General features: G+C 36.5%; 1 protein-coding gene across 6 annotated transcripts in view; it reads right to left on the bottom strand.

Annotated features, from left to right (window-relative positions):
* LOC121388618 overlaps positions 1–26,128 on the bottom strand; it is a 180,539-nt gene that overhangs the window by 126,301 nt on the left and 28,110 nt on the right. For all 6 annotated transcript variants that reach the window (XR_005959990.1, XR_005959992.1, XR_005959991.1 and 3 more), the window contains exon 10: positions 4,103–4,152. Coding sequence is in view for 2 of the 6 variants with exons in the window: in XM_041520030.1 (XP_041375964.1) it covers positions 4,121–4,152 (32 nt within the window). In the remaining 4 variants the exon portion in view is untranslated. The remainder of the gene's footprint in view (positions 1–4,102; positions 4,153–26,128) is intronic.

Raw genomic sequence — 26,128 nt, 5'->3', positions numbered from 1 at the left:
TTTTAACTCTTTGATTCACGAATAATCTGTACACTCTATAAACTCCTGAGTTTCATCCAAAGGCCACAAGTCAATTCGGTCTTAGCTAGGTCACATGATAAACAATATCCTGCGAGTAGCACTTGCTTTAATTGGTCACTATAATTGGTCAGAACAAACATTAAAATATAAACTCCAAGTTTTCACTGGCAGTATTTCTGCCAGAAAGAAATTTTTGCGTATGGCACAATGGAAATGAATGCAATCACAGTCAACCAACCCCCAGCCTCCCCCAGAAAGAAAATGGGTTAAGTTTGAGGTTAGGGTTAAGAAAATCATACATTAATGATAAGAGTAATTAATTTTGTCAAAAGGTTAACTTTTGGAAATAAATGTGCCAAAAAATCTGGGTATAGCGCCATACCCATTTTACCCTCTGGCAGAAACCCTGACTGGGAATTGACCTATGAGTTTTGGCGTGACATATTATTTTAATTAACAAGTGTTAATTTATTTTATTTTTAAATGCCCTCATTTCAATATGATGTAACACAAATTACAAGAAAGAACTTGAATTAAATATAAAATAAATATGTAAAATATTTTACAGATGCCATTTTGCCAACATTTGCTAACTTTAGGATGTGACTTTGAATACTAACAAGAATATGAAAAAAACACAAAAAAAACTACAATATTATATATATATATATATATATATATATATATATATATATATATATATATATATATATATATATATATATATATATATATATATATATATATATATATATACACACACACACACACACATACACACACACACACACATATATATATTCTACAGACAGGTCAACTGAGTGAGATAATCGGGGGAAGTCAAAGAATTTTATTTTCTGATTGTAAAGTAAGAAGTCAATAACAATACATGTATATAAAATATATAACAAAAGATAAAAAAATAAAATTAAAATAAAACAAAATATGTAAAGTCTCTCGACTATATCATTGTATGCAATGAAAAATATAAAAATGGAAATATTTAGATTTAATGTACATGTGCATGTATATATAAATAAAATTAAACTTATTTTTGTTTCCATTGCATTTCAGTCATTTCATGTAATGCCTGGACCTAATTTTCAGTCACTTCATGAAACAAATGAACATTTCAGTAATTAGACAAAATGACTCGTTTCACTCATTGACTATAACATAAGACACATAACAATATCTATCTATATAATTCCAAGGGGCAGGACATAGCCCAGTGGTAAAGCATTCGCTTGATGCACGGTCGGTCTAGGATAGATCCCAGTCGATGGACCCATTGGGCTATTTCTCATTCCAGCCAGTGCTTCATGACTGGTGTAACAAAGGCCGTGGTATGTACTATCCTGTCTGTGGGATGGTGCATATAAAAGATCCCTTGCTGCTAATCAAAAAGAGTAGCCTATGAAGTGGCGACAGCAGGTTTTCTCTCTCAATATCTGTGTGATCCTAAACCATATGTCTGACGCCATATAACCGTAAATAAAATGGGTTGAGTGCATCGTTAAAAAAAAACATTTCCTTCCTTCTATATAATTCCAATTTTATCATGTCATATGATCTGTTACACCAATAAGATGGAGTGTTACAAAAGTGACTTAATAACAGCATTTAAAACAAACGCTGATCCAGTTTAAGCACTGTATAATGCACGTACCAAATACAGATCATAATATCAGCAAAACAATGCCATTAAATTTCTAATCTGGAAATGGAAGAAGACAAAAAAAGAACAACAGTGAAGAGATAAGGCGCAAGGCCAAAGACAAGTGGTTTTCTCATCAACTTTAATATGTGAAGAATCGATAGCGCGATGCAGTTTATCTCCGACTAACATTCAATCACAGCTTTAATTTACAGTCCAATTCCAGACGAAATGTTTTCTTTCCCCCTGTTCAGATTAATTTTCTTTTTATTTCAAACTTTTGAAAACCACCATCATGAGCCGTATCTCTCGGATGCCAATTAATTCCGCCACAGACCGTAATCATTTTTAACTCCGCAACCCTAATGGACTAAATTTGTATTCTGCAAGAAATTGCAGAAAATTTCAAATTCTCATTAATAAACTTAACTGGTCGAAATTTCATCAGAATGTTATAAGCCAGTCAAAGTTTTAATCAAGGTTAGGTACTTTTTTTTTTCTTTTTCTTTTTATTGAAGCAAGAAAACAAACCGTGGGGTCATCTCCATTCTAAATGGAATCGGTGAGTTGGGATTGTTTTTCCGTCGTGGAGAAAGATATTACAATCACTCGGGGAGTGATGTGCGTCCAAAGAAATGTGAGGAAGATGACTGGTGAAATAATAAACTTGAAAGTGTCGTAAACGCGGGGAAAAAAAAACATAAAACAAATTGCAACAACAAGCAAAGTTAAATTAACTTTGTGTTTTCGGATGGGTCTGTGTTGATTGTGTTTAATTGCCCTTTAGATCTGAACCTTTATTATTAACAATTAAAATGGTAAGCATGAGAAAAGGGCTTGTATAAATTAATAGCTGAAGAGTCGAAGTTGTAAATAAAAACTGAAGATAAGGAAAAGATCGGGAAGTGTCAGGAGAATCAAAACTGTGTACTTGAAATCTTATTATTTACCAAACAATAGTTTTATGCTAGCTACAGATTTGGAAATCATGGCCATTTTATTTAAAAAAAAAAAAAAAAAAATTCCAAAATAGTTCATTGGAGAAAACCAACTACATGGAGAGGCTACATTAATTCAGCAGATGTGTAATTTAAAATGTTTAAAAGGCAAATTTTAAAAATGATTATTTTAGTTCTAAATCCAAACATGACATTTATGAATTTTTTCCAACAACTGATGAATATGAAGATGATGCAAAAAAGACAGTACCGTAATCTATAATTCAACAGATTGTGAAATAATATTTTACAGAAAACTACATTAAAGAAAAAAGCTATAATAAATAAGGGCTTGTACTTATAAAACTTTACAGTACAGTACATCAAATGATGTCCACAAAATGCAATTTTTATTGTAAGTCTTAACTGAGTCTGGACTCTATAAAAAAGTTTAATAAACATGGGACAAAGTTTGTGTTTAACCACCAAACTATCTGGGTAGTGTGAAAACCCGTTATTAAGAACTGCATGTCAAGTTTAGACTCCAATTTACTGATGTCTAAGAAAAACAATTTTTATGGCACTGCATGATGTTAAAGGGACATATGCTAGTTTTTAAACCCTAAATTATAAATATATTTTTTTTTTTTATACTATTATAGCCGTTTTTGATAACTGAAATCATACTTTACTTAGATTTTATGGTTTAGATTATCAGTATCCGTACATTCAAAGTGTTTTTGGTCATCCTGGTGTTTTTAATATCACAAAATGCATTTTTTTATATTTTTAAAAACGCACGTGCATCTGAGAAGTAACAGTTATGGAGTCGAATTTTAAACTATTTTTAGAGGGTATTTCACCATTTCAAAGTCACAGACTCATGTTTCACTCAACTGTAACTTTATCAAAATGTGTTACAGGTTTGTAGACGAACTAAACTTGGTGTTAATTTTCACGAGTTGAAACTAGTGTCTGCCCCTTTAAGAGTCTCAGACTGATGAATCTAGGTTTTATAAACATGAATGAGACATCCACTAAGCCATCTTTGGTGGTGTGAAAACCAATGAAATAGAACTACATTTATATGACACACTAATTATCTATCAGAGTTGGAAATCAGAGGAAAAAAAACACCTTTTACTTTCAACTAAATACTTGGCTAAGACGACAGCAGTACACAATGAGTCTTGCACTTGAGGACTTCATGGAAAGCAGTCCCTAATCCAATTGGTTGTATCATGATAAACTCACAGCAATACAATATTCAATCAAGCCCTGCTCGTGTCGCCGTGGTGATGACTCGCACAACACAGCCAATCATGTCCCGACTCCCGTGATCACTGGGGCCGTGCCACGGAACTCTATTAATCAAAACGATGTGCGATTTGGACAATCTAATAATCATAGCCTCCATTAATCAGAGACAAAGGGGCAAGGGCCAGAGATTAATACTGCAAATCTTTACAATATCTGAGAAACCTACCTGTCAGGGGCAACAACTCTACTTGGCCTCGGATTGACACTCTTCCGTCCCTGGAGATAGAGAAATAATTATCTTCATTAATCTTTCATTGGTCATTTCAACTTTAAAAACTGACACAGATAGGCTGGGGAATAGGCTGGAAAATTCTCTTGTCACCACCGCTATCCTCTGTCGTCTCGGAGGGATTCAAATATAATAAAACAAAAATTGTCTTTGCTCCGAGCAAAGATTCCTAACAACTGAGGTCAACTGATTTCCAGATAAATTTAACATGATTGCATCTGACAGCTCTGTGGTGCAAAAGTAATGTGATATCACAATTCATCTGTATAGCATCATCTTTTGTATTGGCACAATCTGATGACCAGATAAAGCAAAGTGATATCTAGCCATTTTGTAGCACACCTTATACCTGGCTTGACTAGGACACATGTAGTTTTGTAGTGTATGGAATGTATCTATGGAGAATAAATAGAGATTATTATACAAGCTTGTGTGTCATACTGATTTTACGAAATGAGTGTCTGGATTTTTGTATTGCCCAAGCGAAAGTGAGAGCGAGGGTAATACATGTATATGAATCCTGACACGAGTTTCGTAAAATCAGTACGACTCACGTGCGAGTGTAACAATTTCTTTATTATCCATATTATTATTGTTGTTTTCTTTATGAATAACAAAACCCAACTCAAAACGTTTAAGCCACAACTAGAAGGAGAAGATGAAATGATGTCATATTTCAAATGCACAATCTGAGCTAGGACTGGAGAAGCAATGTCATGTTATGACATCGCTTTTGAAACTTACGTCATTACACTTGTCATTACACTTGTTACTACACGAGTGCTTCGTATGATTATTATTAACTCGGTTATGTTGAACCATGTGGGTAATAATAGGTAATCAGCATTATCATGTGAAGGTAAGATAAAGAACTTTGCATTCATCCTGTGTTGGATTTGCATAATACTGCAATCACTATATACAATGGCAAGACAGGATGACTGTATACAAGACAGGATGACTGTATACAAGACACGATGACTGTATACAAGACACGATGACTGTATACAAGACAAGACAACTGTATACAAGACAGGATGACTGTAGGTAGTACTAAACCAAATAACGTCCAGCTGGATCAAAGTTCGAGGTGCACCCAACTTTTGATAGAGAAGTGAACACAAAAAGTCCTGTGATTGGTTATAAATGTGAGTGTGTTGGTTGTAAAAAATAATAGTTTCATCTGGGTAAAAAAAAAAATGCTATTTTATTTCTAGTACCAATGTGTCAAGTAGCCTTGTAGTCACAGATGCTACCAGTTATCTCAGAAACGAGCAGCTTGACCCCCAATTTTTTCTGATTCCGATAACTACGAGTCAGAATTACCAAATGCTTGACATTCAATAGCCCATGATTAATTAATCGATGTGCTCCAGTGGTGTTGTTAAACAAAACAAAACTAAATATTTTCTATCAGTGACCAAAATATAGGTCACATGATATATGTCTGACTCAACTAGATGTTCAACAGCATACTCTTTAAATAATTTAACGGATGGACGGACGGACGGACGGACAGATGGATGGATGGACGGACGGGATGGATTGTTGCATGGATTGATGAAAAGGATGGATGGATGGATGGATGGATGGATGGTTAGATGAATGAATGGATGGCCAGATGGATGGACGGACAGACGGATTGTTGGATGGCCAGATAGATTGTTGGATGGTTAGATGAATTGATGGATGGAAAGATGGATGGATGGATGGCCAGACAGATGGTTGGATGGCCAGACAGATTGTTGGATGGTTAGATGGATGGATGGATGGATGGATGGAAAGATGGTTAGATGGATGGATAGATGGATGGATGGATGGCCAGACAGATTGTTGGATGGTTAGATGGATGGATGGATGGATGAACAAACAGACGGATGGACAGACAGACATACAGACGGGCGGACGGACAAGCGGACAGACAGACATATGGTTGGACGGACGGACGGACGGACTGATTGACGGACGGACAGATGGATGGATGGCTGGTTGGATGGATGGATGGACGGATGGAAAAATGGACAGTCAGATACAGTTATATGGACAGATGAATGGATGGATAGTCCAGTAGCATAACACATACGATCAAAGGACTAGGAAAGGTCCTATAATTAATAAACTTATCAGGTCAACAGAAGCCTAATAAATAAATAAATCCACACAATTATCAATATACATTTCAAACATAAAATAAAATAAAAATTTAAAATGAAGAAATATATAAAAAGAAACTGGATAAAATGAGCCCTATATTCTCCTTACATTTTGAGCAGACCGATCTCCATGTACCAATATATTTTTCGTCTCTCATAATGATATTTCTGAAGGCATCCATGTTTGCTAACACTGACAACCTAAAGCTCTACTTGCATGTCGAGTGTCATAATTCTGAAAGCGACCTTTTTCAAAGTGACACCAAATTTGCTCTCGGTCATTTACAACGTATGAAACACTATTAACTATAAATGAGCACATTATTTGCGAGAAAGGAAAAAAAAAGCTGTTTTATTCCACTTTTGGAGGCCAGGTGTCAGAGTTTGATTAAATCATCGTTCAAGTTCATCGCAGCATTCAAGATCGGGTCACACCCCTTGGCAAAAATGTCTTTCCTCAGATGAAAATACTAAAGTGGCTCTTTTTCACCTTGCTTATTAACACTGCTCGCAAGCCCGATCGTTATTAAATTTAGCAGCAATGGATAATGTCTTGTTTTTGAGAATTATTCTGCCTGAGCAATCGCCGTTCTACAAAAGAGTGAGCAGTAGGGGCCAGTGCGAAGAGCTTCAGGCCTGATTGGGCATCGTATCACCTCTGTAATGAGAGCCACACGTTGATACAATCATCAGGGTGATATGCTGACCCAGGCACCAACGACAACCAACCGTAATAAGAGAATGCGTCAATGTCACTGTGACAGTCAAACCAGCAGATACGTAGGATGGCATTTTAAAACCAGGCAAAGGGATATCTGTTTAATGATTAAACACCTCAGCACATTTAATACCATGGTTATTTGGTGTGTAATTGTCTATTTTGATAGTTGGTAGAGATAGAAAGAGAAATAGTGAGAGAAAGGAGATGGGAGGGGAAGGAGAGGAGAGAGAGAGAGAGAGAGAGAGAGAGAGAGAGAGAGAGAGAGAGAGAGAGAGAGAGAGAGAGAGAGAGAGAGAGAGAGAGAGAGAGTGAGTGAGTGAGTGAGTGAGAGAGTGAGAGAGAGAGAGAGAGGGGGGGTGGGGGAGGAGAGGGGATCAGAAAGAGAGCACTTTTTAAAACAGGTATTTTCAAAAAAAAAATTTTTAAATGTCATATTCAAAATTTCCCAAATATCTATCTATTAGTTTCTGATAGGACCACATTTCAGAACTATCTGACCAAAACTCTAGATGATAAGACTTTCAAATTTTCAATTAAACCTTTTAATTTTTAAAAACAAAAATCTCTCTCTATTAGCTTGAGGAATCATTGGGGATCATTGTACTACGTTTTAATGTTCAATAGAGCTGGGCGGTATACCGTATATACAGTTCGGTATCGGTATTATGTCAATACTGATTTACTGTACTGAGCAAATTTCAAAATACCGAAATTTCGGTATTGAAAAATATTTCCTGGAAAGCACTACTAATATATCTGACGAACGCAAAAGGGGTTGGTATAAATCAGACGAGAGCCTTGTGTATGGAATTTAATTATATTTGGATTAAATTAGCAGGTGAGTCATAATTGATATTGGTATCGTATCAATATTGAATACCGTACCGATACCAAGGTAAATCACCCCAAAAATACCGATATCGATAACGAACCTGAAATTTCAATACCGCCCAGCCCTAATGTTCAATAAAATCTGTAGAAGAATGATGTCGAGTGATCTATTACTGAGCCAAATCCTAACCCAAAGTATTGCATGTGAAAATATATTGCTGTATGTAGATGAGTGAATGAATGTTTAACAACACCCTAACACAAAAATATACATCGGTTATTGGGTGTCACAAATAGTAAGTATATGAAAATATTATTTATAAATATACTACCAGTGAGTTATGGATGATAAACCAAATGTCACACATGTATGTACTGTCCTGTTTCTTGGACACTGTACATAAAGGGTCTCTTGCAACTAATATGAATAGCTCATGTGGCAACAGGTTTCTTCTCTAAAAATAATCCCTTAACCATATTTGCCTTGGGTAGACAGCAAAGACAGCTGAACTGTGTGCCCAGGACACAATGCTTGAACCATAAACAAAGATGTACATTAATAATTAAGAGAAAAACAGAGAAGACTGATTGAAATGTTATTAGGCAATAGAACAATGAATGATGGGATGTTTTTTATTCCACAAAACCTACGTAACAAAGAAAATTACCTTTGTCAAATTAATGTATCTGTGGGTTTTTTTGGGTTTTTTTAAAAGATAAGGAAAGGGAAAAAAAAGATTGGACAATATTTATTGCATCTTGTCAATTCACGACAGAAAATATCAGAGTTTATTTTTTCGTTTCCTTTTTAATGTTGAAATCTAATGGAAAGCTTCTCTGGAAGACATTCCGATATCTTCATTTATCACTGCGCTGAAAGCCAGTGCTGCAATTTATGATGCTCTAGTAATAAGCGGCTAAGCCTGTATTCGGCATAACGAGCAAGCGGCCACCAGTGTCGCCTACTGGCAATGGGAACAAGTATATTGCTGTCGTGAGTTTAACCCAGCTGACAGATATAGCCAAACACAATCTCCTATTGCAGAATTACTCTTCATCTCCTCTGATTAGCATTCCCTTCTTCTATTAAAAATACTCTCCTCTCCGCGGCAGCAAATATTCTGCCTCCATTATTTACACCACTGGAAATAATGGCTTTTCTATCAGTGCCATAAAGCGGGATAACGCTGCCACTTGGGTCGACATAAATCAAATAAATACATCTTTTACTGCACTCTCCTCACCTTCTGCGAACTGTCATTGAAACAATAAATTCTACTAACCAATAATTTATTGGGCTCAAATGTGATACATAACTAAGACGGGGATTTGCCGGAATGGTGTTTTCATCTGCAGCTGTGAAGACACTTTTGGCCGATTCTTTAAGGAGTCTCTCCGAAGAGATTAGTAACATATTCATAGATTTATTCCAAATCTTCGTTGGCGCGAACACGCACCACTCAACAAGATGAAAGTCATAACTCATCAGAACATTCAGCAGAGCTGTTCAGACTTTTTTATTCTTCTTTTGCATCCTTTCTTTTTAACTTTAATCAAAATCTGGTGTATCAGTGCTATGGTATTGGATGTCTTGTTTGTGGAAAAATGTATAAAACAAATTTTGCTGCTAATAAAAATATAAATTAAAAAGTATAGTCAATGTGGCAATTCTGTTATTTGAGGATGTTCGTTATGTTTTAAAGTAAATTATAAAAGTTAAAGTTTGTTTTGTTTAACAACACCACTAGAACACATTAATTAATCATCAGCTTTTGGATGTCAAACATTTGGTAATTCTGACACATAGTTATCAGAGGAAACCTGCTACATTTTTCCATTAGCAGCAAGTAATCTTTTATATGCACTTTCCCCATAGACAGAAAAGCACATACTACGGCCTTTTACCAGTTGTGGTGCCCTGGTTGGAATGAGAAAATCCCCAATCAGTTGAATGGATCGACCGAGGGAAAATAAAATGTAAAACAGATCCAGGTGTAGATCCACATTTAAGTAAGGTTGCTGCCGGTCAAATGATCCTTATGACTGTCTTATGCATGGCAGGGCTTCTAGATTATGGTAGCCCCACTCCCATGGCTAGTGATATTCAATGTTGGGCTAGTAAATAACTACTATTGCCATGCCTGATGGCTAGTGAAATGTTTTTTGTCAAATGTTGCAGTTAAATTTATTTTGTAAATATAAATATCCTGCCCTCACCCCAAACCCCCACATTTCGTGTTTTTAAACTCTGTCTCCCTCTTTAGGTCACATATCTGATTATTACTAGTATTTAGTAAAATTGTATTAACTTTAAGTAAAGTAGGGTTAATGAATTTTTAATCGTGGCTAGTAAATTTTTAAAATCACTGATCACATGGCTAGTGGATTTTACAACAATTCTAGAAGCCGTGTGCATAGATGCAGTTTTGATTATGAAGAATGTCTTCATTCAGATATATTTACTGTTATTTATGATGATTGTCTACCTATCTTTATTACTCTATCAAGTGTCAGAAAAATATGTTAAGACACCAAATACCCACAGAGCAGGCCTGTAGGAATGATATCTAAAGTTTGGAGGCACAATCTCTAGTGGGTAGGGCACAAGCTAGATTTGTATCCTTATTTACGTAGAGTAGAATTTTTTATATATATATATATATATATATATACACACACACAAGTATATATAAATTATTATGTCATACTGATTTTACAAAACGAGTGTCAGGATTTTTGTATTGTCTGAGTGAGAGCGAGAGTAATACACGAATCCTAACATGAGTTTCATAAAATCAGCACGACTTACACTTGATTGTAATAATGTCTTTATTATCCATATTATTATTGTTGTTTTCTTTATGAATAACAAGACCCAAATCAAAATGTTTCAGCCACAACTAGAAGGAGACAACGAAATGACGTCATATTTCACATGTGCAGTCTGAGCTAGGACATGGGAAGCGACATCGCTTCCCAAAATTACGTCATTACACTTGTTATTACATGTGTGCTTCGTATGATTATTATTAACTCAGTTATGTTGAACAATATGGATAACAAATATACATTTTTTACCCTCAAGTTCCTATGAGCCTGACCCCAATTTCACAAAACAGTTTGGCATGTAAACATAAAGCTACAACTAAATCACAGTTCGTATTACAATGTACTACTAACGGTACAACTACTATAAACATATGTAGTTTGAATTAGTGATGGGAATTGACTAGAATTCCATCATCGATCAGCGGTTATAATCAGTTGGCACCAACCGATCAACTTTCGATTACACAACCGGTTAGAATTATATGAACATAACAAGGATTTGAATAATAAGGGACATGTATCTATTGTCATGTTCACCAGGATCTGGACCCTACAAATGGTGCATGTTACCTTTAATAACTATGTAATATTAGTATATCTTTTTATTTATGTAGACATGAAAATAAACACTAACTCCAACATACTTAAATCAATTATAGCATCTAAACTGAGGTACAATTACAGTTTTCCCATACAATCGATTTAGGACTTTTATAATCGATCATCACATCGGTAGAGCCAAACCGATCAATTTTCGATTATGATCAATCTTTGGAACATCACAAGTTTGAATATATATTTCATTTTACTTTGTCCTTAAAATGCTCTATCTTCTGTAATGATGTAATTTTCTGCGTGAAATAGAAACTAGGGCCTCGACGAGTCCAAAATATTGGCCTCGAGTACTCGAAACTCAACCTGGATCTAAGTACCCGACACTTACACTAAAAGATAATGAGACTAAGGAATAAAGTAAAGTAGCATTATGCATCTTAATCCCAGCGCTCAACATGGATGCCAAATCATGCCATTGCATTGTATTCCACACATTTGACTTTTGTTTTCCCTCCACGTCCCATAACCCAACAATGTAACCGGTGACATGAAAAAATATATAACAATCTAATTAAAATTAGCTCCACTATTACATGTGGATCTAACAGCAGCCAGTTGGAGCTCTTGTCCACCAATCAAAACCTTACTTGCAGAATCATGCCAGTGATTTAAAAATAATTTGAAAACATTCCGAATTATCCTGAGGGTATACGACATGTTTTGTGTGAATTACGAATGCCTTAAAACATGTTTTATTTTATAAAATAAACAATTTGTAATGTAAAACTAAAGACTGATTTAGTTGGGGGGTTTTATAAATAAATAAATAATTTTTAATGTAAAATTGAAGACTGATAACCCATCCCGTACGTATTGGTATGGTTCGCTGTACTGCGGCCACTAAAATAGACTTGCCCCATATTTTTAGAATTTGTATGCTCCCAAACAACATTATAAAAGGTGAAGTGTGATTGGTCAATATTTAAATTATTATTTACAGACGAAATGTTACCTGGACATTGGAGACTACGCAGCGTTGTTAGTAATCTGATTAAAATTAGTTCTACTGGTCTAAATAAGGCATTCGTAATTCACATGAATTAATTCGGAATGTTTTAAAATTATTTTCAAATCACTGGCATGATTCTGCAAGTAAGGTTTTGATTGGTGGACAAGAGCTCCAACTGGCTGCTGTTAGATCCACATGTAATAGTGGAGCTAATTTTAATTAGATTGAATATACAATTAATTGAGTGCTCATCCTTGCATGGGTACTCGAGTCATGTGAACGGACACGAGTCATGTGAACGGACTCGAGTCTTGTGAACGGACTCGAGTCATGTGAACGGACACGAGTCATGTGAACGGACTCGAGTCATGTGAACGGACTCGAGTCTTGTGAACGGACTCGAGTCATGTGAACGGACACGAGTCATGTGAACGGACTCGAGTCTTGCTAGATTTGAACTGTGCCCCAGTACTTGAGTACTTGTAGAGACCCTAATAGAAACCAAACACCTGTAAACGTACGACTGGTATAAATGCTAGTTGAAAAAGACGTAAAATAATATGGGGCCGAATTTATGAAGCCTGTTTTTCTTAAACATTGGTGTTTAAGCATTGTAAATGTATGTAGTTACACGCTTTTTAAAGGGACATTCCTCAGTTTGCTGCAGTTTTTAAGATATTATTGACATAATTACATATCAAATATATTTTTCTGTATAAAATATTAGTGGCTGTATATTAAACGTGTTTCTACCGGCCTCGGTGGCGTCGTGGTAGGCCATCGGTCTACAGTCTGGTAGGTACTGGGTTCGGATCCCAGTCGAGGCATGGGATTTTTAATCCAGATACCGACTACAAACCCTGAGTGAGTGCTCCGCAAGGCTCAATGGGTAGGTGTAAATCATTTGCACCGACCAGTGATCCATAACTGGTCCAAAAAAGGCCATGGTTTGTGCTATCCTGCCTGTGGGAAGTGCAAATAAAAGATCCCTTGCTGCTAATCGGAAAGAGTAGCCCATGTAGTGGCGACAGCGGGTTTCCTCTCAAAAAATCTGTGTGGTCCTTAACCATATGTCTGATGCCATATAACCGTAAATAAAATGTGTTGAGTGTGTCGTTAAATAAAACATTTGTTTCTTTCTTTTTAAACGTGTTTCTGATCGTTCTAATATTTGTATTAGGTTAAATTTCTTTTGTTTTCCTAAAAATATTGGCCTCGAGTACTCGAAAGTCAAAATCCAGTTTGGGCTTCTTACAATATTAAGATGACCAGAAACACATTCAATATACAGACACTGATATTCTAAACAAGAAAATATATTTAATATGCAAGTTTAACTGTAGAAATATTTTATTAGCCGGACACATCTTCCAATACAGCAAACTCGGGAATGTCCCTTTAAATTTGGCAGATGATGTTTTGTTAAAAATGGGTCCCTGCAGTGTAACACCTGTCGAGATATCATGAAACAAGCCTTCCTTTCCTTTTCTTTACCATCTAAGCAAGTTAAACGACATGTATGTGAGAGTTACCGTACGGACTCCGAGACTGAGGAGTAACTGACGCAGTACATCATTTTCAGAAACATACTTAACAAACAACTCAGCTGCTGAAGTATTTTTTTTTCTTTTAAACAAAAAGTGAAATGATCTCGACTGCTGGTGAAACGTGCACAGATAAGCGTGAAGTGTCAAATATTTATGCCTTGTCTATGATGAGTTAATCCCGTACTGTTCACCGGATGACCCAGCTTATCGGAGCATCATCGGATAGTTTATGGCAAAATATGACAAAACCATGAAGCATTATTGAGATCAGTTGAAATCTTCTCCAACGTTGCGTGAGACGGAAGATCGAGATTACGCATTTGACAAGTTCATCAAGAATGCAGGGTTTTTTTCTCTCTGTCTGTACTTATATATATATATATATATATATATATATATATACTACTTCAACTTTCATGCCAATACCAATTACTACTTTAATCGAGAGGAATACAAAAATATAAACCACAGCCAAGTGGATCCAAGGTAAGGAACAAGGGTACTTCTTTTTTCTTTCCAGGTACCCCATACATGTTTCAAGCACAAGGCTACTTGACACAGTGGTACTAGATGATATACAATTGCATACATTTTTGCCCAGATAAAACTAATTTTTTGACAGCCAAAACATTCAAATTTATCACCAATCACAGGACTTGTGGTGTTAACTTCTCTATCAAAAGTTGGGTGCACCTCAAAATCTGACCAAGCCGGAAGTTATTTGGTTCAGTACTAAGGTAAAGTAAAGTTTGTTTTATTTAACAACGCCATTAGATCACATTCATTTTTTATCTTATCATCGGCTATTGGACGTCAACAGTACTATAGTATCCAACTATGTGGTTTTATGACAACCAGGATCTGGTGTATTCTGACATAAACAGACAACTCCACTGAAACTGTTGTTTCTACAATGTAACCTAATATACACCTCATAAGGCATATAATTTTGTATATTGCATACAGTTTTGTACAAATGCAATATGTCATATTTAAAAATCAGTTTTTAAAATAATACTACTGAAGATATTTACTGTCAGATGGGTGTGTATGCTCAGGTACATATGTAGAGACAACATATGTATTCAGAGTACCTCAACACCTTTAAAGAATTCCATTGAAACACATGTACTTGACTGATCCCTAGATTATATTAACAGGCACATCAAAGAAATATCACTACTAAAAAAAATGCAGTGTCTGAGGAAAGAAAAATCAACATGCCTGCACCTGTATGAAGTAATCATTTAATGTCCTGAATATCAGTGTTGGGGGGGGGGGGGGGGAGAGAGAGAATCCTGTATGCTGAGTGTGGGTGTCTTCAAGTTACCAGGTGCGGGAATTTCAAATCCATTTGACATGCTGATTTTCATAATGGACCATCAAAACCATTGCCAGCCACCAATATGTTTCACTATATTTTATTTATAGACTACTGTAGTTGGAGGTTTTAAATATTTGTGATATCTGGAATTATCATCCAGCTTTCAGTCACATATTTATTTTTGATTAACTACAGTACTAAAAAAAAAAAGCCCTGTTTTTAAATGACATAATTACCCAAACATCTATTTTCTTGCATTAGTTTTTAATCCAGATTAATACAATATGCAGGCCCTATCTTTCCGGCAAAATGAGCTGAGTTATTAGAAGTAGTGAGAAGTCGGAGTTGCCGTAATATTCTGAACCTAATCCGATTTCAAAAACGAAATCACATAACAGACATCAAAACCCCGACTTGTTTATTGTCATAACTCATTTGGCACAGAGTCACCATATGTTGCCCAGTGTTTTTACTTCGGCGCCACTGTATCCTCAAGTAGGCCTAGCCTAATCGTGAACGGGAAATGATTTTTGCAAACTATAATGTATGATTGATTTGATGAAATAATGTTTTACTGTGTTCAATTTATTATCAAAATCAACCAACAAATGTTAATACTCATGCCAGTTTCTGTTTCTGCCAAACGTTACGAAATGTACTGATAAATGTTCACTACACTTATTTTTATCAAATGTCTACCCTTTCTTCTGGGATTGGAGAAATCACTTCTATTTTTTCAATTCTAGATTAGGGCCTGCAATATGTATATTGGATGTATTCCTACAATCTGTAAACCAGCATATTATTTAGCTAGTAGCATTGGGTAATACAGCTTTAACAATAAAATAAGTTATCAACTTATTCCAAGGCAGACAATCAAATCTGGCAAAATTGGTTCTGAATCTAGTATGAACTTATAGGGCTAGCTCTGGGTAAGCAAAACAATTTGCCAAATTATCTTTAAATATGCAAAATCCACTGTTATTTTTCAATAAAATACCAATTATTACAAGAAATGTTTTCGCCAAATTTAAGTAAAATCTGCCAATTGTTCCTGAAATTTCGCAATTGGCGAATTTGACGAGTGGCAAAGCTAGCCCTGACTTAAAATGCATTTCATGAGAGCAAACTAAGTAATTACTTTAAAAAAAAAAAAAGATTTTATCTGGACACCTAAGGATATGTTTTAACCTGATTCCTGCAGGCGAGATATCTCACCTGACGTCTCGCCAGTCGACATACTGTACACTGTATACAGTGCATTCCCCAATTCATATTTCCCGCCGTTTTGCACACAACACTCAACAGAAGCAATTTATTAACAGGAAACTAAAGACAACTTGGCTTCCTGTGTCTTTAGTTTTAAGTTTTTCAATGAAAAATACCTTGGAAGTTTTACTTGAAAAAGTGGTTTTCGGCAAGTATTCTCGCTTGACAACAATGGTGGCACATCACAGTCATTTTTATGGATCAATAGCTGATTGTGACAGGTAACTTGATAATAAATTTGATCATTTTACCAACAAAGAAAATCACCATATATTAGAATATGAATCGTAGTTCTTTTTTCTTTTTTTTAAATTCTGGTCAGAAAGCCAGTTATTGGGAATAATGAACATAAATACTGGACAGCTGGCCACAAATGCCTGTAAATAATAACAATAACTGATCTAAAATATCATAAAAAATTAGAAAAATACACGAAAATAATACTTACCGATTCAAATATGAACTTTATTTTATGTATTTATAAACCATTTAAGTGAATATATGTGAGTAAAAATTGTAACTTGTACCCACTCAACGTGGTTTTTGTCAAAAATTAATCCAATAGTCTAAAGGTTAACAAGCTTATTGTTATGTATAAATATGAACAGAAGGCACAATAGTGACAACAGATTTAATTATGTCTTTGGTAAAGTTTTTCTTCAAATTTAAATACAATTTTGAATAAAACTACAAATTTGTCTAAAATATAACTTCAAAATCAAGGTCTTTAAAAATTAGTTTTCAGAATGTTATACATGAAAAATTAACTGTTAATGGAAATTAAAGACATATACCCAATATTAGCACGTTATTTTTAACAAAATAAATTGCTATTAAAATCTAAGTTCAGGTTGCCTAGATATATAATCAACATATTTAAGAGCAGTTGTAAATGGCAAGTCAAATACCATGCAAAACAAAATTATTAAAATTTTTACAGTATGAATTATCGGCCACAACCAACCAGGGTTTCTGCCAGAGGGTAAAATGGGTATGGCGCCATACCCAAATTTTTATTTTTTAAGTTGATCTTTCGACTCTTTATCATCACTGTATGATTTTCTTAATTCTAACCTTAAACCTAACCCATTTTCTTTATGGGGGAGGACCCCCCACACCCACTATTCATTCAGCACACACATTGTAAATACTCAATTTTATAGCGCCATACCCAAAAATTTCTTTCTGGCAGAAACACTGCCAACTTTTCCTCAGTGCTAACTTGGATTCAAACTCCATTCAGAGCCATGTACAGTGATTATTGTCACAGTCACTGTGAAATTGCATGATTGAGAGATGGCTAATTAATCAATCAGTATACTTTAATTAAATTAAATAACAAAATCATATTTTTTATTATGCACTGAATATGTGCTATAGGGTGTATACTACTAAATCAAATCCCATCGATGACAATAGTAACATATATGGCTAAAATTCTTACCTGCAGCGTATCTATTGACATAAACACCACGGATATAAGTACTACCACCCCTCACCCTTGAAGTAAATCAGAAAAATTGGGGGTGTTAAGCTGCTCATTTCAGAGATAACAGGTAGCGTCTAGCATTACTCTACTTGTGCACAAAATTTTAGTACTTTTTTTTGCAGGTACCTTATACATGTTTCAAGCACACAGTGGTACTAGATGAAATAAAACTGCATATATTTTGCCCAGATGAAACTAATAATTTTTTTCAACCAACACACATTTATCATCAATCACAGGACTTGTGGTGTAAACTTACATGTATCTATCAAAAGTTGGGTGCACCTCAAACTTTGACCCAGCCGGAAGATATTTGGTTTAGTTCTACCTATAGATCTCTCTCTAATTTGGGCACCATAGGGACTTTTTGTCTTTTCTGAGTGTAGGAAGGTCATTTTAGTTTTGTACTGTTATTAACAGCTGCTGGAGAGTATTCAGAAATGCATTTCAAGTTATTTTAATGTAATTAAACTTAATATTTCAGTGGTTTTGAGGTGAAATATTTTGATGTCAGCATGTTTGTACTTACATTTGGGCGTGATTGTTATTTTGGGCATAACATTTATTTCTTCAACTTTGATGCAATCAGGCCCTCAAGTGAGGTGGCGGGTCAAAAAAATAGGAAAATAGGAATTTTTGTTGCCTGAAAATAGGGTTAAAATAGGAATTTTGCCTACAAAATAGGAAGAAAATAGGAATTTTGTATAAAAGTTAATGTCCCAAAATAGAGAATATTGCAGGGGTCAAGTGAGTGAGCCATCTCAAAAACCTAAATATGGATATAGAAAACCATTAAAAAGATAATAATACAGGAAAATAAGATAATGTGTATATCATAGGAATAAAATAGGCACTTATTGTGTTTTAAGATGGCTTCCCAACACCCTTTATAGCCATCCCGATCTACCACTTTTTATTCAGACAATGCAGTGGTTGAATTTGGTTCTTTGGAGTACGACTTTTAAAAAGCAACACAATGCAGTATTCCTTTTATGCTATTGAATAATACAAGTTACAAGGTCAAATTTTAACTCTGAAATGACAGGGGTGTTAACTGGAAAAAACCCACAACAAGGCATTGCTGACCCAGTGACACCATCAAAAACAGCAGCAATGGCAGTGTGTGTGTATGTGATCAACTGGATACTATAGCTGGATTTAGTAGCTGTGTGCTAACTGAATTGGTACAAATGTCAAATAATTATGATACTGCAGGTGTGCACATTTAATAGAATACTTGTTACGGTAAGCAAAGCACAACCTTCAAATAAGCACTGAAGTCTTACTTCCTTAGACACCATGCACCAGTATATCAGAGGTAACCCTAACAGCTTCAGCCTGACTTTGTACAATTTAGACGTGATGAGAAATGTGGAAAATGTAAGATATTTGCACAAACACCCACCTACCCACATAATTTAGCAGTTGTTTTGACTGTTCCATGATCATTCTTCAATATTTATATAATATAGGAACCAATATACAATGAGCAGGTAACTGAAATTATATCTAATTGTTTTTCATTTTATTTAACCTTGTTTAAAGGAGACCTTAACCTATCACAGCCATCCTCTCCAATGGTTTTATACATTTTAAAACAGTTAATGACCACGTTATAAACTGAAAATAAGTAACGAGAGAGAAATTCAGTTTTATGATCAACTGGTTATGAGAAGTATTATACTGCATTGGTGATATATATTATTGAAGCTGGAGGTTTTTAATGGCCTTCTCACTCCCCTAATAGCCACCCTGCCCACCCATAATGAAACATTGAATGAAAAAAGATCATGGTCAATCACAGATCAGTCCAATTACTGCAATGTGTTTGCTGAAAACTTTCAATAATAGCATACATGTATATACACAATGCAATTACATCAATAGATTTTATACTATCTAGGAAGCAGCATCACATGCAGACCACCACCGGAACCTATACATGTTTAAAACAAGAAATGATTAGTATGTAGCTCAATGCATAGTTAACCATCACACACGGTAACACAACTATCCACCAGCTAGCAAGCTAAACTGAGCATTTATCGGGCTTCACTGGAGCAACTGCATGAAAGCTAACTCAAAAGCACCATTACCTGCAGATAATGAACTAAAGAAATAATTAGAATGTAACTCAGTCACTAGGCCTAGACTGAAAGGGTTGCCATATCCTTTCAACCTTCTAATTTTGAGCATTCAACAAGATCAGATATTACCAAAAAACAGAAACATATCCATAAATTCAGAAATTATAAATAAGAGGACTTTATATTGCATTGTGAAAATTAATAACTGGAAGCCTGTAACCATGCATCCCATCTGCATATTCAGATTTCAATGACTATGCCACAGATATCACAATATGCCTCATAGTAAGTCATCTGGAGCAAATCATTTCATTCGATTCTTGCTCTTCTACTCAGGTTCGCGATGCGTCAGGATGTGTTACCTTGCTCGCTGCAATTACCCCCCACCTGGGGGGATTAATTGATACCTATGGAGTTTTACTGGAGTACCAGGTCACGTACACCGGGTCACGGGCGACCGTGACCTTGGTGTACGGCGACCGGGTGCAGAAGAAGGAGACGTGCACCAGGGGCAACGCAGGGGGGGCCAACCCCGGTGGCTAAACCGCCGGCAGCGGCTCCTTCTGCTTGACCGCCCAACGCCACCCACCCGAGGAAGAAGACTGGACCAGAAGAGGCTTCCGCCACGGCTGCTCCAGCTCCACCTACAACGGAAGAGGACGACTTGGACGACTTAGACACAGCAATCTGTGATACGCCGTACCAGCGACCACCTCCACTGGCCCCGACTTCAGCATTTCCGGCTGTGTCGCCGATTTTACAGGCAACACGCGTCGAGACGCAGGCCCGGAAGACGGCTGTTGTTAAGCGGAAGGCGACCAATCCCCCGAGTGGCACTCAAGTCAAGCCAAGCCAACCGTCGCAGCCGCCGAAACCAGACATCGGACAAGTTGAGCAGTGGTCACTGCAGGCCGGCCGTCTCCAACAGCACTACCCTCAACTTGTCAAACAGAACTTGGAGGACGTTCGCAAGCTAATCAGCACGCCCAAGCACGAAGCGTACCAGCAGTTACCAACAAGCCGTGCAGAAGGGGACTTTGCATTCCACCGCGTCAAGCTGCAGGAGGGACGAAACGCAGTGTGCATCACCATCCGCCGAACCAGACTCTACCACCAAGGGCTGCTAATTAAAGAGATGGACAACCCGACTATCCACTGTGTCTTAAAGACCATCACGGGGAGAGACTACCATCCAATCGCCAGAAGTTTAGCAGCCTACGCATACCTGCAGTACCTCCCGCAGCTTGACGTCATGGATTTCATCGGCACACCATAAGCGGCACCCAACTACCAACCTCCTTTGCCCCCGTGTGTATGGACTTATTCAGACTTCAACTTTTTTGGCCTGCCATTTCAAAATTTTGTTTATTTTTTTGTAAATAGTCTGGCACCCTTTATTTTGGGCAGTCCATCTATATTGCTCCAATCACCTTCAACTTTTGATGAGCAGTCTAATTTTTTATTTGGCCACTAACTGATTCCAGACATGGTTATTCTCAACTTACTAAATTTTTTCCAAATTCCGCCCACCTCAAACTTACCCCCCTCCCCCCCCCCCCCCTCCCCACTCCTGTCCCGGAATTGGTCACTGGCGAAGTCAGAGGCTAAGTCCAGGGTGGACGTGCCTGAACCTCTGTGGATATGGGCACGTTAAATGAGTTCCCATTCCCATTCTGGAGCAAATGGTGTGAAGAGAAAAAATATGGTGTCGATAAAAAAAATTAAAATAGCAGCAAGGTATCTTTTATATGCACCATCCCATAGACAGGATAGCATATACCATGGCCTTTGACGTACCAGTCGTGGTGTACTGGATGGAGCAAGAAATAGCCCAATGGGCCCACCGACGGGGATCGATCCCAAACTGACCGAACGTCAAGAAAGCGCTTTACCACTGGGCTACATCCCGTCCCTCAGTCGAGGGGAACAAGTTACAATCTTCAGACTGCACACAGGACACTGTAGACTGTGCACAGGACACTGTAGACTGAGCACAGGACACTGTAGACTGCGCACAGGACACTGTAGATTGTGCACAGGACACTGTAGACTGCGCACAGGACACTGTAGATTGTGCACAGGACACTGTAGACTGTGCACAGGACACTGTAGACTGCGCACAGGACACTGTAGACTGAGCACAGGACACTGTAGACTGTGCACAGGACACTGTAGATTGTGCACAGGACACTGTAGACTGCACACAGGACACTGTAGACTGAGCACAGGACACTGTAGACTGAGCACAGGACACTGCAGACTGCGCACAGGACACTGTAGACTGCGCACAGGACACTGTAGACTGAGCACAGGACACTGTAGACTGTGCACAGGACACTGTAGACTGCGCACAGGACACTGTAGACTGAGCACAGGACACTGTAGACTGAGCACAGGACACTGTAGACTGTGCACAGGACACTGTAGACTGCGCATAGGACACTGTAGACTGCGGTTCCACCTTGCCAGGATTAAACTTGTCCCCTCTCCAATCTGTACCTGTTAACAAGCCGCAGAAACTGTTGAACACATCCTACAATACTGCCAACAACACAGCCAACTCAGAGATGCTCACTGGCCAACACCGACAAACACAGAAGAAAAACTTTATGGAGACCAGAAATCCCTCCGTGTCACTGTGAGATTCATCCTGGCAGCAAACATCTCCCTGTGATATCATTACAAGAAGGAACGAAACGAAGACGAAGAACTTGAAATGCATTTCTGAATACCCACAAACTCTTTAGCAGTTTATATATATATATATATATATATATATATATATATATATATATATATATATATATACTATTAATGCACTGGAAAGACATCACTGTATTCAGAACAGACAAAAAAAGAGGTTGCGCCCAAATTAGTGAGATCTAAAGCCGTGTGTGCTATTTTGGTTTCTCTTTCTGTATTTATATAAATAAACCAAACAATTGATTTTACCCATAATACAATCCTGCAAAACAATTAGCGACTACGTGAACAAATTAATTCAAACAAATTACAAAACGTGATGGAAGCTGAACAATATGTTGAATGTTCTTTGTGTTACTCACCAGACAGCAATGATAATAAATTCAATCAGTCGCCCGGTCAACATTTTGGTCACAATGGAGAACTGAACTGACTGTATCTCATGTTTATAGCCATTGTACAATGTGTTCGCTAATATAGCATTTATTTATTTTTAGTCATTAAAATTGCAATATACTAGAATATCAATATATATATATATTTATCATATAATATCTTACATTTTCAGTGCAATCAAAGTATGTGATATTTTTCAGATCACATACTTTGAGAATTTGATAACTTTGCAAATTAGATGTAAATTAGTCGAGGTCTTGGCACTAGGTTTATTGACATTTAAGCAAACATACTTGGATGACACTCCATGATTGACGTATGCATTCATAGTCATCAAATAAAAAACATTTCAATGGCAATTTGACACTGAAAGCTGTCCAGCGTTCAGAAAACAAAAAACGTTAGGCATAACTTTATTTTGATGTAAGGACATCCAAAATGACGTCATTCGAGTTTGACGTCATTTCCATTCAAAAATACACCGCGCCACATATTTTTACATCATTTGAATATCTAGTAATGGCAGACTGGAATTAAAGTTGCGTGTACAGTTTACAAAAACATGTTGTATTAAGCTTGAGCTTATATGATAAAGAGATTATAACCCTCGTGTATTTCGGTATCGTCAATATCATATATTAGGAATAAAAATAATGTATTATGCTCGCATAATAATTTTTTTTATTCCCAATATATGATATTGACGATACCGAAAAACACTCTAGTAATAACCTATATATATATATATATATATATATCTTCTTCTTCTTCTTTTTACATAACAGGTTGACTTTAAAGCATTGAAGAACATTAAAATCTAATATTGAATGAAAATCCTGTAATAATTACAATGTTGGAAATACCTGACTAGAGACAGGGCTTCTAAATTTGTTCTTTAAAAATCAATAAAATATGTTTCAATCATTAGTAAATGTCAGAAACACTTATAGGTTACTGCTAAATATTAATTTATGTCAGTATTACTCAAAAATAGATTCCATTTGATTGCGAATTTTGCAATTTCGATTGTGGCGTAGCAATAGACTGGGAACGAGAACAGTGTCGTCCAAGTTTGTTACAATGTTATTTATGAATTTCATATAAGTGGGATACTAAATTCTCAGGTGGGATACCAGATTTTGAAATGTTAGTATCCAACTGGGATATTTCTCAAAAATTTTTAATCTCGAACACTGAAAATGGTTATTGTGACACATGGTATAGGCCGCAAGAGTTAGCTAGCTACACGAAGTTTGTTTTGTTTAACAAGGCCACTAGAGCACATTGGGTGTTTTTAATCATCGGCTACTGTATGTCAAACATTAGGTATAACTGACATTTAGAGAGGAAACCAGCAACTTTTTTTTCCATTAGTAGCAAAGGATCTTTTATATGCATCACCCCACAAACAGGATAGCACATACCACGGCCTTTGATACACCAGTCGTGGTGCACAGGCTGGAACGAGGAATAGCCTCAGACCGACCACACATCAGATGACTGGGCTACATCCGACATTAAGACAGCAAATGCACACTTTTCACAAACAACGGAAAGAAAGGTTTGTTTCATGACACGTCCGTAATATTTTTAAACTTTGGTACTTAGCTATCTAACGTAGTTATTTCAAGATTTAGTCAAGAGAAAGAGAAAAGAAACCACTGCTGCAACACAGGATACTCCTACCAATAAATGAACAAGGAATCTGTTATGTTTGACATCACACAGGCTACACTAACTGATTGAGATTGGAAATCACCTCACAGGTCCATCTAGCGCAAATTACCTAATCAGACTGAGCTACTTTAACCTTCTTAGTACTGCAGGCGAGATATCTCGCCCGACGTCACGTCAGTCGATATACTGTACACTGTATACAGTGCATTCCCCAATTCATATTTCCCGCCGTTTTGCACATGACACTCACCGGAAACGGAAATATAATTAAAGAAAAAAGATTTTTTTTCAAAATGGTGGCTTTTGTTTTGATTTTTTCAATTGAAAATACCTTGAAATTTTGAGTTCAAAAAGTGGTTTTCGGCAAGTATTTTCGCTTGACAACAATGGCGGCACGTCACGGTCATTTTCAGGGATCGATAGCTGATTGTGACAGCTAATTTGATAATAAATTTGATCGTTTTACCAACAACGAAAATTACCAAATATTGCAATATGAATCGTAGTTCTGGTTTAAAAAAAAAATTCTGGTGAGAAAACCACTGTATCGGAAATAATGGACATAAATACTGGACAGCTGGCCACAAATGCCTGTAAGTAAACGCAACTTTTGCGATTTTTTGCCTAATTTTAATCACCATTAGCCGATCTAAAATAATAAAAATTACAAAAAAAGACACGAAAATAATACTTACCGATTCATATATGAACTTTATTTCATGTATTTATAAAACATTTAAGTGAATATATGTGAGTAAAAATTATAAACTTGTACCTACTCAACATGGTTTTTGTTAAAAATGAATCCAGTAGTCTAAAGGTTAAAGCGTTCTTTTAGTCGGTCTGAGATGATACACTCACATCAAAAGTTACACCACCTTCAAAAACAAAGCCCACCCATCTACTTACCCATTAAAAACTCAACAACAACCTTCCATCCACTTAATACTGACACACATATGCATCCATCTATCCATCCATCTATGCATCCATCTATCCATCCATCTATACATCCATCTATCCATCCATGTATGCATCCATCTATCCATCCATCTATGAATCCATCTATGAATCCATCAATCCATCCATCTATCCATCCATCTATCTATCCATCTATCCATCCATCTATCCATCCAATTACTTGTCCATCTATGTATCCATCTATGCATCCATCTATCCATCCATTTATACATTCATCAATCCATCCATCTATCCATCCATCCATCTATCCATCCATCTATCCATCCATTTATGCATCAATCAATCCATCCATCTATGCATCCATCTATCCATCCATCCAATTACTTGTCCATCCATTAAGCCTTAATGCATCATGACAGAAAATTTGGGAAACAAAGCTGCATCCAATAATT

This window comes from Gigantopelta aegis, chromosome 14, assembly GCF_016097555.1.
Source record: "Gigantopelta aegis isolate Gae_Host chromosome 14, Gae_host_genome, whole genome shotgun sequence".
Lineage (NCBI taxonomy): Eukaryota > Metazoa > Mollusca > Gastropoda > Neomphalida > Peltospiridae > Gigantopelta > Gigantopelta aegis.
This window is presented reverse-complemented; position numbering and strand designations above follow the sequence as displayed.